This window comes from Diceros bicornis, chromosome 24, assembly GCF_020826845.1.
Source record: "Diceros bicornis minor isolate mBicDic1 chromosome 24, mDicBic1.mat.cur, whole genome shotgun sequence".
NCBI lineage: Eukaryota > Metazoa > Chordata > Mammalia > Perissodactyla > Rhinocerotidae > Diceros > Diceros bicornis.
Genome location: NC_080763.1, coordinates 6099146 through 6115964, shown reverse-complemented (window position 1 = coordinate 6115964; position 16819 = coordinate 6099146). Strand labels below are relative to the sequence as shown.

The window sequence follows — 16819 nt, the reverse complement described above, 5'->3', positions numbered from 1 at the left end:
GTAAATAATCTATTCTCAAAAACCAGAGCACGGAGCAAAGAAAAGTGGGGAGGGGCCATCCACATTAGAATGCTCATATTTCCAGGGCAGCATTTCTCCATCCATATCCTTGACCATCCACCAAGTGGCAGGTACTACTCAAGGTGCTGGGACAGAGCACAGGTGAGTGAGACCCAGGCCGAGGGGGCTCCTTAAGGAGGAGATATTTACAAGGCACGGAGAGCTCACTAGAAATAACTGCTCCTGGCTGGAGGAAAAGGCACCATGCTGAACATGACACCTGAGCTAAATCCTAGAAGGTGAGCAAGGAAGTAGCAGGCAGAGGGAACTGCATGTGCAAAAGCACTGAAGAAGAAAAGAGGAAGAAAGTTCTTTGAACACATAATGGAGGCTGGAAAGTAGGCCCCCAGGGCGAGGAAGTAAGTTATCTGGGGCTTGACTGAGCATTTCACGTACAGAATTCAGTATCCTTCAAAGTATCCTTTTCTCTGAGTACCTAAGAAACTTATTTCTAGAAGCCATGCCCTTAGCATACATACTAGTCTTTCAGAGAACTTCTGAAGATCTCAAACAGTGGATAACATTTCTGTATTTCTCCTCCTCCCATATATCCAGTTAGAACAGAGAGAACTTAGAAATCACAGGGCAATTCTTGATGCTGCAAATGCCCCCTCAAAAAAAAAAAAAACAGAATTTGTGTTAGATAACCTATTAACATATCTGCTCTGATAAAGAAAAAATATATTTGGCTTACTTTAAACGTTTTTCTAGCATTAATCAAATTCTCTTAAAATGAAGGTCAGTTAGCTATTACTTTAAAAAGCAGCACATATCCTATGTATATGAAGTATATAAAGTATTTTTGTACATGGACCAATAACAAAGTGAATGTGCAAAATATGAAAATAATATCAGCATCATGGGTGATGTTTCTTCCTTCTTTCAAAATTTTCATTAATATTCTTTATACATCATCTTTTTAGCATACAGCTTTTTAAATTAATTCCATATTACCTGAATATAAACAGTCTGCTTTAAAAAAATTTCTAATTACAAATTTATCAGTAGAGGAAAGCTAAATGATTAGTGTTAATGATTAGCGCTAGCATTCAGAAGTTACAAGAATCTATGACACGTAACTTAAAAGCGGTTTAACTCCAGCAGAAATTTGGGTCAAAGAATTACACAAACAAAATCGGAGAGTAGCAATTCACGGTAACTAACAGGGTGAGTATTCAACTGGATAAAAAACCCAATTAGATCAGAGAAAGAGTCAGTTCAACTGAGCTTTAAGGGCCACGGAGAGCCGTCCTCCTGAGGGCGTGGAGCTCTATTGTCCAAATTTGATCTGAATGGAGGTAACAGGAAAAACAGGGGCAGGCATCCTTCAGGCCCTAAGGAACGGAACATAAAGGGAAGTGTAGGCAGGCAAAGCCACCACGCAGTGAGGAGGGGCGGGCTCCCCACAGGGCTGTCGCCCTCACCATTGTCTGCCCCATCCCAGCCAGTCCAACGGGGAAATCGCCAGCATTTCTATTGTTATAATCACAACTTCAGAACCTAACGCCAAACATTAAGAGTTACACCCTTCAGATTGTTATCAAAAGTTATTACTGATGATGTTATAAGATTTATAGGCTTTGAGAAGTAGAATATACATAAGTTTTAGAATCTGAGACCTAGATTCAAATTCCTGAACTTCAAAATCCTTTACTAACTATGCAGGCTCATAGGAGTCACTCAATCCCCCAGCATCTCCATGTCCCCATTTTTCCAATGGGGATGACATCATGTCCTCTGAGGCCTGCTGAAATGGAGCACCTGGTATATGGCAGGGGCTTGGGTCCCCTTGCAAGCCTCTCATACCATGCAAGGGACCCCAAGTTCTTACCCCCTCCTACAGTCAGTCAATTGTACAGTAGCTGGGAGAACCCAGTAAGGGGAGAGTCCCTCTGCTCAGACGTCATCACTACCTACGAAAGGAGAAGCAACTCTACGCAGCTGCTCCTGAAGACCTGGGTTCTTCTCTTCCACGTGGTCCCCCCCGGAGCTAAAGAAGCCTGTAGGCTTGCCACCACAGCAATTGTGCACTCGGCACAATTGAGGAGCAGTTTTATTTCTCCGACAACGCCGAGTCTGTATGCTTAATTATCTGGGACAGGATTTCCAACTAATAAACCCGAAACATGAGCTCTGACAGTCATGGTGGGGAGACGAGGGCAAGCAAATTACTAAGGTGATGAAGATTTGTGTCTTTTCTCTCTCATCTGGGGAGAAAGCAAGTTGTGTTATTTTTTAATATTTAAAACAGTAGCACATGGGCAGACAACCACTATACGACAATAATTCAATTGAAGGACACTCTAGTGTGCATGAACACTCAGGGTTCACCCTTGTATAGCTGATTACATTATCAGAACCTCCTGATTGAATTACTTCCCTGCAGCGCTTCCAAGTCTCTGCTCTTGCCCACAGAACATCTAATACTGCTTATCAAGATGCTGCATGTGTCCTTTGGCATTTGACCATCTGATATCTGAGGATACCTGTTTGTTAAGAGAGTTTTTTCCGAAACTCTGGGTCGCGGACCCCTCACCGCGTATATAACTGAAAAGGCTTAACTGCCCCCAAGGGAAGGCTGAAGCTGTAAAGCACCAAGCTCCGCCAGCTTCCAAAAGGGTCTAAGTCAACTGCTTCAGCAAAGCCTTGAAGTTGGCATCTGGTCTAAGTTAACATTTAGAGTAAGCAAATAAAAGGCACTCTTCCTGGACTGCTGTTGCCTCCGCTTTTCGGATCAGCTAACCTAGTGCAGCTACAGCACACGCCGTTCTAAGTGCTGCTGGTGAGGAGCTGGAGAGACGCAGCGAAGGTCTCTTCTCTTAATCAATACCAACAGGAGGAACAAGAGACAGGAAAGCAAAAGTCAACATGCAGCGACATTAGTATCCAGCAAAGACTTCCCTGAGAAGAGAAGTGCCTGAAGCCCCTTTTCCAGGCTATAAACAAATACAAATGATAGCTGAAATCATCACCAACAATAGCAAAAGAAAAAAGATTTCAGGGGTGCAGGCCACAACTGAGACTAGAGAGATTTTCTCGAGGAACGAAGACTAACTCAATGAATCGGCTTCAAAACTAGAGAAATGAACTTTGGATTATTTTGGATTACGACAGACATCTTCCTTGAAGCATTAATCTAACTGTACCATATTCAGGTAAGTAAGAAAGCAGACAGGAGGAGGATTCGTGTTTTTATTCCCTAGAGGTCACACATTTGATTTTTTTGGAAAACATACTAGGAACACGATACATAAGTGGGCAAAGCACATCCGTAGGTAATTTCCCCAAAAAAGTTCAAGTGAGTTGTAAACATTAAAAAAAAAATTAACCTTACTAATAACTTCACTGCATGAAGTTTCCTGTCACTGTGTTTAAGGAGACTACTCAGTACGGAAAGGATATGACTAAAAACTAAATAAACAGGGTGCAAAATTGCACACACACAGTAGAGGCAGGATTTACAAACAACGTATTGGCATCAGAAAGGCCTGGGTTCAAATCAGAGCTCTGTCACATAACAGGCAGTTTCAGCGATGCTGGACAAGTTTTTCAACCACCACATGTGGCTCATGTGGCTCATCTATGCAATGATGAGTGATGGTGCCCACCCGCCTCGATCAGAACTTAAGAAGTCATGCACGAGCAGCACTCTGCACTGGACCTGACTTAAGAGTAAGCACTCAATACAGGATACCGAGACACCCACCATCAATCACGACCCCTGCACCGGCTTTCCGTGCACCTCCCCCAAAGAGAGAAGGAACCCAGCCGCTGAGTGGCAACAGCCTAGCTGAATTTCCTCATCCTTGCAGGAAAAAAAAAAAGAAAGGAAAAGCTCAGATCCCGACGCTTCCTCTTCAATGGTGATTTTAAACTGTGGGCTTCTGACCAGGGACCTCCACTGCGATTGAAAAGGAGCCAAGCGCCCTGAAGATGAGGCAGAGGTTGACGCAGCACCAGAGGAGCAGGGCAGCAGGGCGAGCAAGCAGGGCAGTGATCCGAGACCCTGCACCTACCGCAAACATCACGAGACTCTAGACCCGCCGCTCGGCTCGGCTCCGCTCCCCCGGCAACAGGACCCAGTCACCACCAGAGGGGCTGTTGTACGGGCAATGCCAGTCCTACCTGTCCCCACACTTCCGCTGCTGGCACAGCTCAGCGAGAGACAGCCAAGAGCCCGGCTGCACTAACGACCTGGAGGAAGGGCGCCCAATAATCCCCTCCAGGTGATTCACTGGAGGGTCTGCACACCCGGCCTCCTCGGAGGCAGGGCAGGAGGGCCGGGGGCTGCAGGTCCTTCTCGGGCGTTCGGGGACAGCACGGCTCCGGAGGACAACTGGCTGAGCGCCGAAAGGTTCTCTGATCCCTGACTGCTCTGTGGGGTGGGGTTCGACCCAAAAACATTCATCAGTTCCAGCACAAGTTTCCAGAACACACTACTGAGTGAATGAATGATGGCTCTAGCCCACCATCGCCATCTCACAGAGGAGGGCTGGACCCAGCCTGAGCCACTGTCCCTTGGCAGGGAAGGAGACAAAGGTGGGGGCAATGAAGGACAACAGAGAAAATGTTTGGAGATATCAAATAAGATCAGTCCTAGGATTAGTTAGCTCACCTACTCTGAAGGCCGAAACTGTGCGCCACCTCCCCGTAGAGTAACTCCTCGAGATGCCCTCCCGGCTCCGGATCCAGGAGGCCTAAATCCCTACAGCGCCCAGGCCGCCCGTCCTCTCGAGTCTCTCTCCTTACACTGGCCCTCCAGCCCCTTAATCTCCAAACTCACGGACGTCTCGCGGCTCTGAACCTGTAAACGGGCCTTCACACACACTGCTCTCTCCCTCAGGACCCTCAGCCAAGTCCTACCCACCCTGCCATCTCAGCTTAAACAGGATCCTTCCCTCCAAACACAAACAAGTGTTGTCCCCTACAGTACATCCCATAAAGCCCTGTACGTCTTGGCAGCACCCTGCCAGGCTTAATTTGTTTGAAGTCCCTCTTTCCTGATAGACTCTGAGCTCCATGAAGGCAGGGCCCACTCTGGGATTACCCACTGTATCCCCAGCACAAGAATTTGTTGACCAGCTGATCATACTCCAATTTCACCTCATTCCCCAAGTACTTCAGCCTCCAGCCAAATCCCTCAAGGTTCCCATAACCCCACTCTTTTACTACTACTGCTCTATAAAAATCCAGGTCACCCCTCAAAACTCTGCTCACAGGCCACCTCCTCTACGACACCCGTCCCCATCTCTCAGCAAGACACATGCCTCTGACCTTCACCTCATGGGAAGAATCCAGCTTCAGAGCAATCCAGACCTACTTTCAAATCAGGCTCTGCACTGACCAGGTGGGAGACCTCAACTGGAGCCTCACTTCCCAAATAATAAAATCTAATTCCTGGGACTGATGAAGTAAAACACCCACCAGAATCTGGCATACAGAGCACCTGAAATGACAGCTCCCTCCATCCACCCTCCTCTAGACCGGGCGCAGTCTGTTGTTAAGTTCTGTCTTGCCCTTAGAGGGTACGCCCCTGGAGGGCATTTCCTTATGTGGTTCCTAAATGTGAAGTCATCATCCTCATCAAAGTAGCAACAATACGAGAATCATCTCACACTTACTGAGTGTTAATGTTCAGTGTGTGTGTTTAGGTACTACTTAATTTCTAGTATGTACAGTGGATCCCATTTTTATTTAAACATATCCATCCGGAATACACATGCATTAAAATATATCTATCTATATATTTGGTAAGATCTATCTATATATTTGGTATCCCAAAAGTCTTCATGTAGTTTTAAACTTTAAAAACTACAGAATTATAAAAAGCCACGAACTTACAACACCTTCATTTGGAAGTTTATTTAAATTTCTTTTACACTTAGTTTATAAATTTTGAATGCAAAAGTTATAATTTTAAATGTTTCAGTCCCTCTGATTAAAAATGGCAAACGTTAAAATTCCCCAAACAGAATCTGGGGAAGTTTAAGAAGTTAACATTCACTTCAGCTACTGCAGGAATCTTCTCTCTCTCTCTTTTTATAGCAATGTGCTCAATTTGGAGGCGCTCCTGGTGGATCGTACGCCTGAAGGTCTTTCTCTCCACCCTGAGCACCGTGCAGGTGGCTGTCACACTTGCTCTTTCTATAGAGAGCACGCTGGCCCCCCACACTCGCCACGCCAGAGCGATCTTCGGCCTTTGCTTGCTTCTTCCCCAGCATGTAAGTGGTCTCAGTGTGAACGAGACATGTCAAGTGTTTCAGGAACTGTACTACTTCTTACTGCTGACAGTCACAGACAGGTGCAACCGATACAAACGAGCTTTCATCCTGTCAGTTCACGCCCGACTGCAGTGTTAAAACACTCTTCTGGCCCATTCATCGCCCTGCACCTGCAGGATGCTAGTACAGATTACCTCCCCCACTCAAATCTCAGTTAGTTCTATTATTTCATATCAGGGGGCCTTTAACAGCCTGAAAATCTGTGTCATGCATGAGCTGTCCTGGGTTAAAGCAGTTTGTGTTTAAGGCCACCAGAAGCACACTTCTCAGCTAAGCTAGACCATTCTTCAACTGCCGTGCTCTCAATGAATTTCAGGAGACAATATTGATGATGGAGATTAACGAATGCAAAGGGACTCGTAGATGACTTATACATGATAAAGATGTTCCACAAATGCTTTTGTTAGCTAAGATTTTCAGATCATACAGTACTTAATATTTGAAATAACTCATCTAAAAGGCTGAAACTGTGCTTACCAAAATAATCAATAAGCTAAAGGAAACAAAACAACTCAACAAAAACTTAGTGAATTCTTTCACATTAGTCAGATCTGACAACTGAACCCCACTGTGGTAAATGTAGTACTGTGGTGTTGGAGTTGTCTATTGCTGTGTAACAAAACACCCCAAAACACAGTGGCTTAAAACTACAACTGGCACTGACAATTCTTTAATTTGGGCAGAGCCCAATGAAAAAGGCCCATCTCTGCTCCATATGGTGTGCACTGGGGCAGCGTGATGGGCCAAAGGATCCAAGATGGCTTCAGTCACAGCTCAGCTGCCTCAGCTGCGTGGCTGGAATGGCTAGGGGCTGGCCGGGCCTCCTCCCCTCTTGCAAACTCTCACTCACCAGAGCTAGTCTCTCCAGCAGGGGGGTCAGACATCTTTATATGGCAGCTGCCTTCTAAGAGGCTATGGACTATGTTATGGACTGAATTTATATGTTGAAGTCCTAACCCCCAGTACACCTCAGAATGTGACTGTATTTGGAGAGGGTCTTTAAGGTTAAATCAAGTCATATGGGTGGGCCCTAATCCAATATGACTGGGGTCTTTGTAAGAAAAAGAAGGGCCACCAGGGATGGGCACAAACAGAGAAAAAGCTATGTGAGGACACAGCAAGAGACAGCCATCTGCAAGCCAAGCAGAGAGGCCTCAGGAGAAACCAAACCTGCTGACACCTTGATCTTGGACTTTTAGCCTCTAGAACTGTCAGAGAATAAATTTCTGTTGTTTAAGCCACCTAGTCTGTGGTATTTTGTTACGGCCACCCCAGCAAAGTAATACAGGGGACAAAAACGGAAGCTACAACACCCTTAAAGCAACATCCAAGTCACAAACCTTCACTTCTGCGAAGTGGTCACAGACAGGTCAAAGCAAATCACAAAACCAGCCCAGATCCCGAGGAGGGGATTCACCTCCTGATGGGAGGTCCAGCATGCACACACTTAAATATTGCTGGCCATATTTGAAGGCTACAGGGGAAGAATATGGCATGAAGTCAAAACCCTGAGTTCTCCTATCTGATCTCCAACTGCCTGCAAGACCAACTGGGAAAGCTGGGTCATGTGTACCTCAATAACATGGCCTTTAGGTACAGTTCCTTCACTGGATGGCTTAAAAGGCCAACCAACTGAATGCTTATTAAAGGGAAATTGTTCAAGTATGTCAAAAACTAGGAGAAGCATCAACTGCTGACAAACACAGTACAGCTATATGAACTGTGGCTGTCCTGCAGACCTTATACGTAGCTATAGAGCAAGAATACAGATTCCATTCTGAATGCCATCCAAGAGCGTGTGATAAGAAAAGCATCCAAACTATAATGTAATCCCATGTACTACAGCAAGGACCCAGCCTGTGGAATTTTCTGGGATCTGATGTGAAGCATACCCCTTTGTGTCTATGATCCTTGTACAGAAAGGGCCTTTCCTCAAGGTAATCAATCAATCAATCAAGTGCTCCAGAAAACCCTAACTGCTCACCCATCACAAGTTTTGGTTAGAATCCGAGTGTTCCATAACTGTGCAGCAGCAAGCACGACAAGGCTAGGTGTGGACGGAGAGGAGGAGGGGCCTCAGAGGCTCCTGGTAAGGTAGTAAACAGCCGTTTTATACTGACAGCCTAGAAGCCAAACACGCAACTGCCTGCTTTGGCTGGATGCTATTAAACCAGTACTAATTAGAACAGAAGGACAAAGCTTGAAATAATGATTCTTATCCTAGAAACAGATTCTGCATGAGCAGAAAAGCAGGGAACAGTGAAGTGTCTGAGAGTGAGAAGCATTATGTGGATGGCTGGAAATAAAACCTCGGTTGAGAATGACTTGCAATAGTCTTAAACCTGCTATTGAAAATACCCCTGATACATATTTACTAGGTTTGTCATCCAAGAAGCTTCTATGGCATAGTATTTCCAGCCATCATTAACAGGCACTAATGACCACAGCCTTTCAGCGCCACCGCGGTGCACTGCAATGCGGCTCAGAGCAGCTGGTGGAACCCGAACAGATGGCCGGCTTCCCTTCAAGGCAAAACTTTCTGCAGGTGACAAAACGACTGTCAGGTGACTGAAAAAAGAAAAACAAACAAAAGTTGAGACTGGAGTATCTGATGTCAGTGAAGTCTGTGTTTAGTATCACAGGGAGCCTTGAACCGGCCCTTCAGGTTGGGAGGACTGTTTACAAAACTGGAGCTGTGCTACAGAATCCGCGTGTTCCCTCCAAATCAAGAACCCCTGACTGAGCCCGAGACACCTCTGTGTGCTAGAGAAATCCATTCCTCCAAGACACTCGGTGAGTACCTACTATGCACCAGAAAAGGTGTGCCTGGCACTCCAAGACCGGTGGAAGTCGGGGTCCCTGCCCTCAAGGGGCAGACTTGGAGGGAAGACCAGATAGTTGCAATGAACTCGAATGAAATGCCATTACCACTCTGGGCACGTGGCAGGCTGCACAGCAGAATGAACCACGTCCGTGTTGAGGGATGTTGAATATATGTCCTTGTATTTGTTCACACTTCTATTTTCCCTTTGGTAAATTGTGTATATACTTTGCCTCCTTAACTAATAGAATACTCAGAATCCTTTGGCTGTGAGAGCAGAACCCACTCAGGATGGTTAAACAGAAACAAGTCAATAAAAATTGAAAAAGTTGGGGGCTCTCAGAGGACACAGGATTATTTTCTCAGAAAAGCTTTTCCTGGTTATTCCGTCTACAAGGGCTCCCACCACCTTCTCCCTAGCACTTTACGGTGCTAGTCCCCCACCTTGCCCACTCAATCACTTTCTTCCCCCTTTCCTGCTTTATTGTCCTCACAGCACTCTCTGAAGTTAAATTTTGTATCTACCAGTGTGCTGGCCCATCTCTCTCACTAACGGGAAGCTCCACGTGGCAGGCTGCTTGTCTAGACCATTTGCTACTGTACGTGGCACAGGGCCTAGAGCAGAGCTGGTCCTCAGTCCATATTTTTAAGTCACTGAATGAATGGCCAGTCACACACAACTTTGGGCAGGGCGTGCAACTAGGTTTCACGCGGCACAAGAACCAGAATCTGGAACCAAGACAGCTTCTTGCCTGTCTCACGGGCTCCAGCCTCAGCGTCTCCCCAACCCCTGTTGCACCCCTTCTTGCAGAAGTGTTTTCTCCACACTTGTTTCAGAGGTGAAAACCCCGCTACAGTCTCCCATGCCCTTAGGATAAAGTCCAAAATTCTTCCAATAGTTTATGAGCCCTTCATGACCTGCCCCCCATCCTCCTTTCTAACATTATTTCATTCAACCTCTCTTTTCTAACCATATCAGGCTTTCTTCCATTCTTCAAAGGGGCATGCATGCTCACCTCTGGTCTTAGAATACTGTGTATCCTCTTCCTGGATCACTCTCCCTCTCGCCGCCACCTGACCACCCTCTTCTCATCCTGGCACAGGGCTGGGTGACCCTGCTAATGTGTCCCCATCATAGCTTATCTCTATAAATTGCCTTCTATCTCCCCAACTCGACAGTAGGCTCTGCAGAGGCAGGGACCATACCTGTCTTGTTCACCACTGCATCCCTCAGTAGTAGATGCTTAAATATTTGTAGAGTAAATAAACTAACGGTCTATCAGTAATGGCTATTCACTAAGGGGTTGTGACAAGAATAAGATCGCGATTCACAAGGGCAGGGAACCTATCTGCCACGTCCAGCTGTTCCCCTGTGCCTGGAAGAGCGGACTCCCAATAAATATTTGTTGGATGAACCAATTCCTGGCTTGCCTGATGTAACTCCACCTCTTTCTCTCCCACTTGAGAAAACATATCAGAATTCAAGTGGGTGAAAAACGACATTATTAAAGGGCCATCTCAGAATCATTTGAAAGATCCACACTTTATTACTTATCATCAATTACTGGCCATGTACCTCAAAACTGATCATTATTCAGACAGTGGTTGAGAATAGCTGATTTAGACAAAACTAAGAAATACGAAGCATCTTCTGCTCTCATTATTTTATTTTCCAGAAGATGAAGGTGACAATAAGCTCAGTAAAAACTAATCATTCTTACCATCACTTTCCTTTTTATAAAATAGATTCTGTGCAACCCCAGGAGAAACTAATTAAATTAAAAGACACAAAAAATTCCTTTTCAGTTATTTTTCTCCCATACCAATGGGAGAAGTTGCTGTCATCTCTATTCAACAGTCAACCCACTGTCCCAGAGACTTAATTCAGGGCGGCCACTGCTGATCCCAGCACAGCAGACATAAAACCACGGCCCTGATGTGACAATACTGGTCTCCCTCCAACACAGCAACCGGTATGTTTTTGGTTCTTCTGGTCTTTTGTATGTACGTGTTTTATCTTTTGGATAAAATATGTTTGGTAAAGTTGCTGGGACCTGAATCAACTTGGTTTTATTTCTGTTTATACAAAGCATCCCCAAATATTGATCACATGATGAAATACAACCAAAAATGAAAAGTCCGAATGAAGGTTTCAATCTTGGTGTGTTAAAGAGAGAAACAAATAAATCTGAGAAAGCCAGACGAGAAACCACACAGACAGCCACAAACTCCAAGCAAGACTAAAGTTAGTAAAGGAAAATATAGCAACCCAAAGCCAGAAACCTCATGGCCTTACCAGCCTACAGAATTAGACACTCCCTCCACACAAACAGATCGCCCCACACGCTGAGTGACAGCAAAGATTCTATTAAAAAAAAAAAAGTTCAAAGACCTTTTAGTCTATAAAGGATACTAGTGTTTGATGTCTTTGGGCCCAAATTAGAGAGGAGGCTGAGAAAAGGAAAAGTATTGGTTTTTTTCCAAGGTTTCTTATTACTACCAAGGGGTGGGCAAAGTGCCAAGGTCAAGACAGAAACAGCACAGAGAAATCAGGAGCCGCTTGTTTAAAAAATAAAGTCCATAAACTCTTCAAGCAACAGTCCTCCTCGTCTTATCTGATAGAATGCTGCAGCATCTAAGGAAAAAGGCTGCCCTCCCGGATCTCTGGCCTTTTGTAGTTTCCACTAAAATACTTCATTTTTCAGTCATATTTATAAACCTTCATTTGTACAGGTTCTTAACCCTTTTTCGTGCCAAGGATCCCTCTCGCAGTCTGGTAAAGCCTACTGAGCTGTCTCAGAAAAAGGTTTTCAAATGCATAAAATAAAAGATAAACGATTACAAGTGAAATCCATTATACTTAGTTATCAAGATAGTTTTAAATTGTGATACAATAATATATGTACTTCTGTATTAATGTATTAAATAACAAATTCAGCAGCGAGTCTATTTGTTGCCCATACTCAACATTGAGTGAAGTGCTAAATTTCAGTTTGCGTACAGCGCAATGAAAGATGTATTTCTTTTTCCTGTCCAAGTTCAAGGACTCCCTGGATTCCATCTGTGGACCCTAGGTTAACAAGCCTTGGTTGAGAGAGCCAATAAAAATACATTTTGTGAAGCATCAAACGAAAAAGCCTTGCAAAATGGAATGGAGCCAAACTCCATTCCACTGTGAGGTGAGGGGAACTAAAAGTAAGCAGTATTTCTCCAAAAACCATGATGGCCATTAGTCAGCAAGAGAACTGCAGGCTTCACATTGAATCCAGAAAAGGATTTGGCTCCCCTCATGCAGGGGACAAAAACACGGAAGCTTCGAGGAACAACGGCACTGCTGGGATCTGCCCTTTAGTGACAGCAGGGTAGGGATCCAGCTCAATTATGATCCTGAACAACTCTCCTTCCCCCTAGAGCCTTGGTTTCTTCATCAGTAAAATAAAAGGGCTGAACATGTACCTGACTTCTTAGGCTCCTTCCAGTTCTAAAATTCTTTCATCAGGTTATCTCTTCTGATGCTGGCTATTTCAGCCTCCTAAGCTTAATTTCAAAACATCACTGTCTTTCTTAAACTTGGAACAGAAAGTTTTACCAAATTTGAACACCCTCATGTACAACCTAACACCAAGCCTGTTTTGCACATATCTACTTCATGAAAAGCAATCATATCTCTGGTCTTTTCTGCTATTAAAACACAGTTCCCGTTCAAATTCTAGCACCATCACCTCAAGAATACACAAAATCAACCCACGCCGGGCTGCCTAGAATATGTCAACTATACAGTTTCTACATTTCAGCTAAGGAACAGTGTGACAGGGTAGAGACCAGGAAGGCCCTTGACGACTACCTACTAAACTGAGACAGGGTGGGGGACTAAGTCAAACTACAAAGCCAGTCTGCAAGAAAGCAGGAACTCAATGCGGATCTCCTGACTGTACCTTCAGGCTCTCCCCAGCACACTGAACTGCCTCTCAAATCCTGACACACTTCTTCAACTTTGACCTGTTAGCAGGTTCAAAATAAATAGCAAAAAAGACCCAACAGTTAGACCAGTCACTTTCTCTACTTTCAACTATGTAATGGGCACAGCAAAGAGTTGTGGCTGTGATACATTCACTGGTTAGAATCATGAAATCATTAAATTCCACTGATCTGCCAAGAAAGTGATGACCCTACTAAAATCCTAACTACCTGGCAATTCCCTTAATGTTGTGTAACATATCAAAAAGCACAGTATTTGTATATGGATAGACATATACATATATAGCTCCTTACACAGACATATATACACACACACAGAGATACCTACATATATACATATATAGCTCCTCAGTCTACTCTACAGGATTTCTCAGCAACATTTTACTATAAAATTCGAAAGAGAACAAAAAGGACAGTCACACAACAGCTAAAAACAAAAAGCGTTGTATTTTTTAAAAGTTTCTATCAATATCAATATTTGGCATTTTTAGATCTCCAGATTAATTTTACCAACAAGAAAATCTACTAGAAATTCTGTTTACCAATATTTATGTCCTAAATGATCAGACATGCAAAGTTGATATTAATTTTTGATTGTTACTGTTGTTTTAAGAGGAAAGGCACAGTCTCGAATCCTAAGGGTGGGATATGAATTAATAAGGGTCTCTTTAAAGTCTACCTACCTTCTCACTCTTTCCCCTGCATTCTCCAATGTGTTAAAATTGCTAGGGAGTCAGAAACCTACTCTCCAAAAAAAAGAAAGACCACAATTCTTCTCAAGCATTCAGAAACCAGACCGGAGCCTTCTCAGCAGTCTGTTCTCAACTCACATTCCCCTTCCTCAGAGAGACGTTCCCTGATCTCCTGGATAAAGAAAGCAATACCTGCATGGAGCAGACATTCTCCAAATTAACCCACTTCTGTTGAGAACTTGGTAACACCCGAACTTGTCATTCACTATTCATCTGTTTACATCTTTCCTTCTCTTTATGCCTGCCACTGCACACTAAAATGAAAGCTCCTTGTTCATGGCTGGATTCTCAATGCCTAAACAGTGCTGGCACATTGTAGGTGCACAAATAGCTGCTGAGTGTCTGGCCCAAAATATTAAGTGCGTGCCAACCATGTCACCCTCTGTCTCCTAGAAAAGCATCAGGTAAAGGATAGAGCACGTGCAATCAGCAATGTACTTACATAGCCTGCTTTAGGGTAAGCCTGTGATCAGAGGACAATCCAGGGTATAAATCCTTTTCCCAGCTTTGGAATGCCCTGCACTTCCAGCTACCAACACAAAACCTCTCCAGGCCCACTCACACACTGCTTTTCTGAAACATCTCAATAATGATTTCCTCAAAAGGAAGTAACAAATAAAATTCTGGCATAAATTAATCTTCCGAGTCAGGTTCACAATGTTAAACATATTCTGAAGCCAGCCACACAAACAAAACCAAACTCCACAAAATTAGGTTGGGCTGAGGTTACATAAGACAAGCCAAATCTGGCTTTTTTCCTGTCATTCTTTCCTCCTTCCAGTGAACCCTGACATCTGTCTTTGAACTAATGTGTAATTAAGATGCAAGTGAGAAAAGCGCCTATCTGCAAACTGCTTCAAAAGATATAGACACTTCCAACAGTACTCCACTTAATACTACAGCAACAAAGTGAGGAGGGCTAGACTTTGAGCTCTACTATGCCTAGAAGCTTCTCTTAAAAATTCTTCTTTAAAATTACTTTTAAACACGCTTTTCAGAGTTCCCTGAGTTCGTCCACACCCGCGACTCCTCAGACGTGTGCTAAGCCTGCCTATCGGCACCCCCGACCTGGTGCTGAATGCAGGTCTGTCAACAGACAAGGACAAACGCGCGGTTCCCAGGAGTAGCACATCCAGAGTCAAAAATAACCCCTTCTCCTCCAAACCCAAGCTGCTGCCTCTGCCGAGGTCCCCCATTCCGCGCCCCCTCCACCGCCCGCTTCGCCCGCGTTAATCCCGCGGAGCCTCTCCCCCGGATTATTAAAGGGAAACAATAGAAATGTCACAAGGAAACTCGGGAAGTAGAAGAAGTCTCTAATTGCTGCCGTCTAACGACTGCAGATAATTACTATCTTCAAAATGTGGTTTTCACAGCGGAGCGAGAGCCGAGGCGGGCGAGCACCCGCCGCCGGAGGACGTCGGCGAGGCCGCGCCGGCGACGGAGCACGGAGGACATGCGGCCCCGGAGCGGAGCCCGCCGCCGGCCCGCCCGGGTCACAGACAGGTCACTGCCCGGGGGCTGCGGCCGCCCGCCGCAGCCCCGACACAATGTCCTGAGCGCCGCCCGCCGCGCCGCGCTCGGGGGCCGGGGGTCCCGCGGGCCTCCCGGCTTCGCCAAGTGGGGGTCTCCTGCGACACTGCCCGCTGCCTGAGACGGCGGCGCCTCAGCCGGCCCCGACCCGCCCTCCGCGGCCGGGGCGCGCGGGGAAGTCGAGCCCCTCTCCCCGCGGTACGGCCGAGGACTCGGTCCCCGAGCGCCGCGCCCCGCGGGGCGTAGGGTCGCCCAGTCCCCGCCGCCGCCGCGCCGGCCGGCCCAGCTCCGCCAGCTCCCCGGCGCGGAGAGCGCGTCCCGGCGCCCGCCGCAGCCCCGCGCGCTGCCCGGGCACCCGCCTCCGCGCCCGCCGCAGGCGCCCGGCGGTCCCCAGAGAGCGCCCGAGCCGCCCCACCGCCCCGCTCAGGGATGCGGGCGCTCGCCGCCCGCCCCCGAGCTCCCCGGGCCGGGGAGCCGCGGACTCACCCCAGGACCACCAGCTCCCCGTATTTCACCGGCTCCTTATTGGGGGCGCAGTGCTCTTCCTGGCCGGGGGAAAACATGGAGCCCCGCTCGGCCGCCGCCGCCGCCTCCACCGCGATCCCCGCCGAGTCCGCGCCGCCGCTACAATCCCATCCCGAGAAGGGGGTGAGTGCGCCGGGGAAAGGCACGGCGGCGAAGGGGGCGCGGGGCGGCCAGTCCCGCGGCTGCTCCGTCGTGGCTGCGCGGCTGCCCTGCCGGGCTCCCCGGAGCTCCGCGCGCCGCGGCCGCCGCGAGCCGGACTCGGCAACAACTGGGCCCGGGCAGCAGGGGACCTGCCCGCGCCGAGCGCCGCCGCCAGAGCCCCGCGGGAAGGAGGGAGGGAGGGAGGGAGGGGCGGGCGGCGGGGGAGGGGCGGCGGGCCGCGGGGCTGCCGCGGGCGCGGGCAGGTGGGAGCCGCCCCGCCCCCGCCCCGCCCCCGCCCCGCCCCGCCCCCTCGGGCCCCGCGGCCCGCCGGCCCGTGTTATGTAAACATAGAGTAAAAGGGAAAGGAAGTCTTAAAGGAGCAGCTCTGTTTTTCTTTTCCCGCCTCCTTCTCCAAACTCACAGCGCAGGGTCCTCAGCCCTGGCCGCCGGGGCTGCCGCCGCCGAAGGCTGCACAGGACCCCGGAAACGCAGCGGTCGGGGTCCCGAGCCTAGCCTAGTTGTCCCGGGTTTAGTAGATGTAAAAAAAGAACTTCCTCTCCGGGTGTAAGAGCATTTGCTTTCGCGATGTCACTGTGTGGCTGCAGACATCTGGTGGTGTCGCCCACACGCACCTGGGTGTCTCTTCTTCCAAAACCAAGTCCCGCAAAGCTTGAAGACGTCTAGAAACGTGGAGCGCTTTGCTATTTGGTGGTGGATTCGAAGGCGTTTTG

General features: G+C 47.3%; 1 protein-coding gene across 1 annotated transcript in view; it reads right to left on the bottom strand.

Annotated features, from left to right (window-relative positions):
- Positions 1-16166, bottom strand: part of PELI2 (pellino E3 ubiquitin protein ligase family member 2) — a 184047-nt gene extending 167881 nt beyond the window's left edge. The window contains exon 1 of the mRNA XM_058566991.1: positions 15909-16166. Coding sequence (XP_058422974.1) covers positions 15909-15985 — 77 coding nt within the window. The 5' untranslated portion in view covers positions 15986-16166. The remainder of the gene's footprint in view (positions 1-15908) is intronic.
- Between the last annotated feature and the right edge of the window lie 653 nt (positions 16167-16819).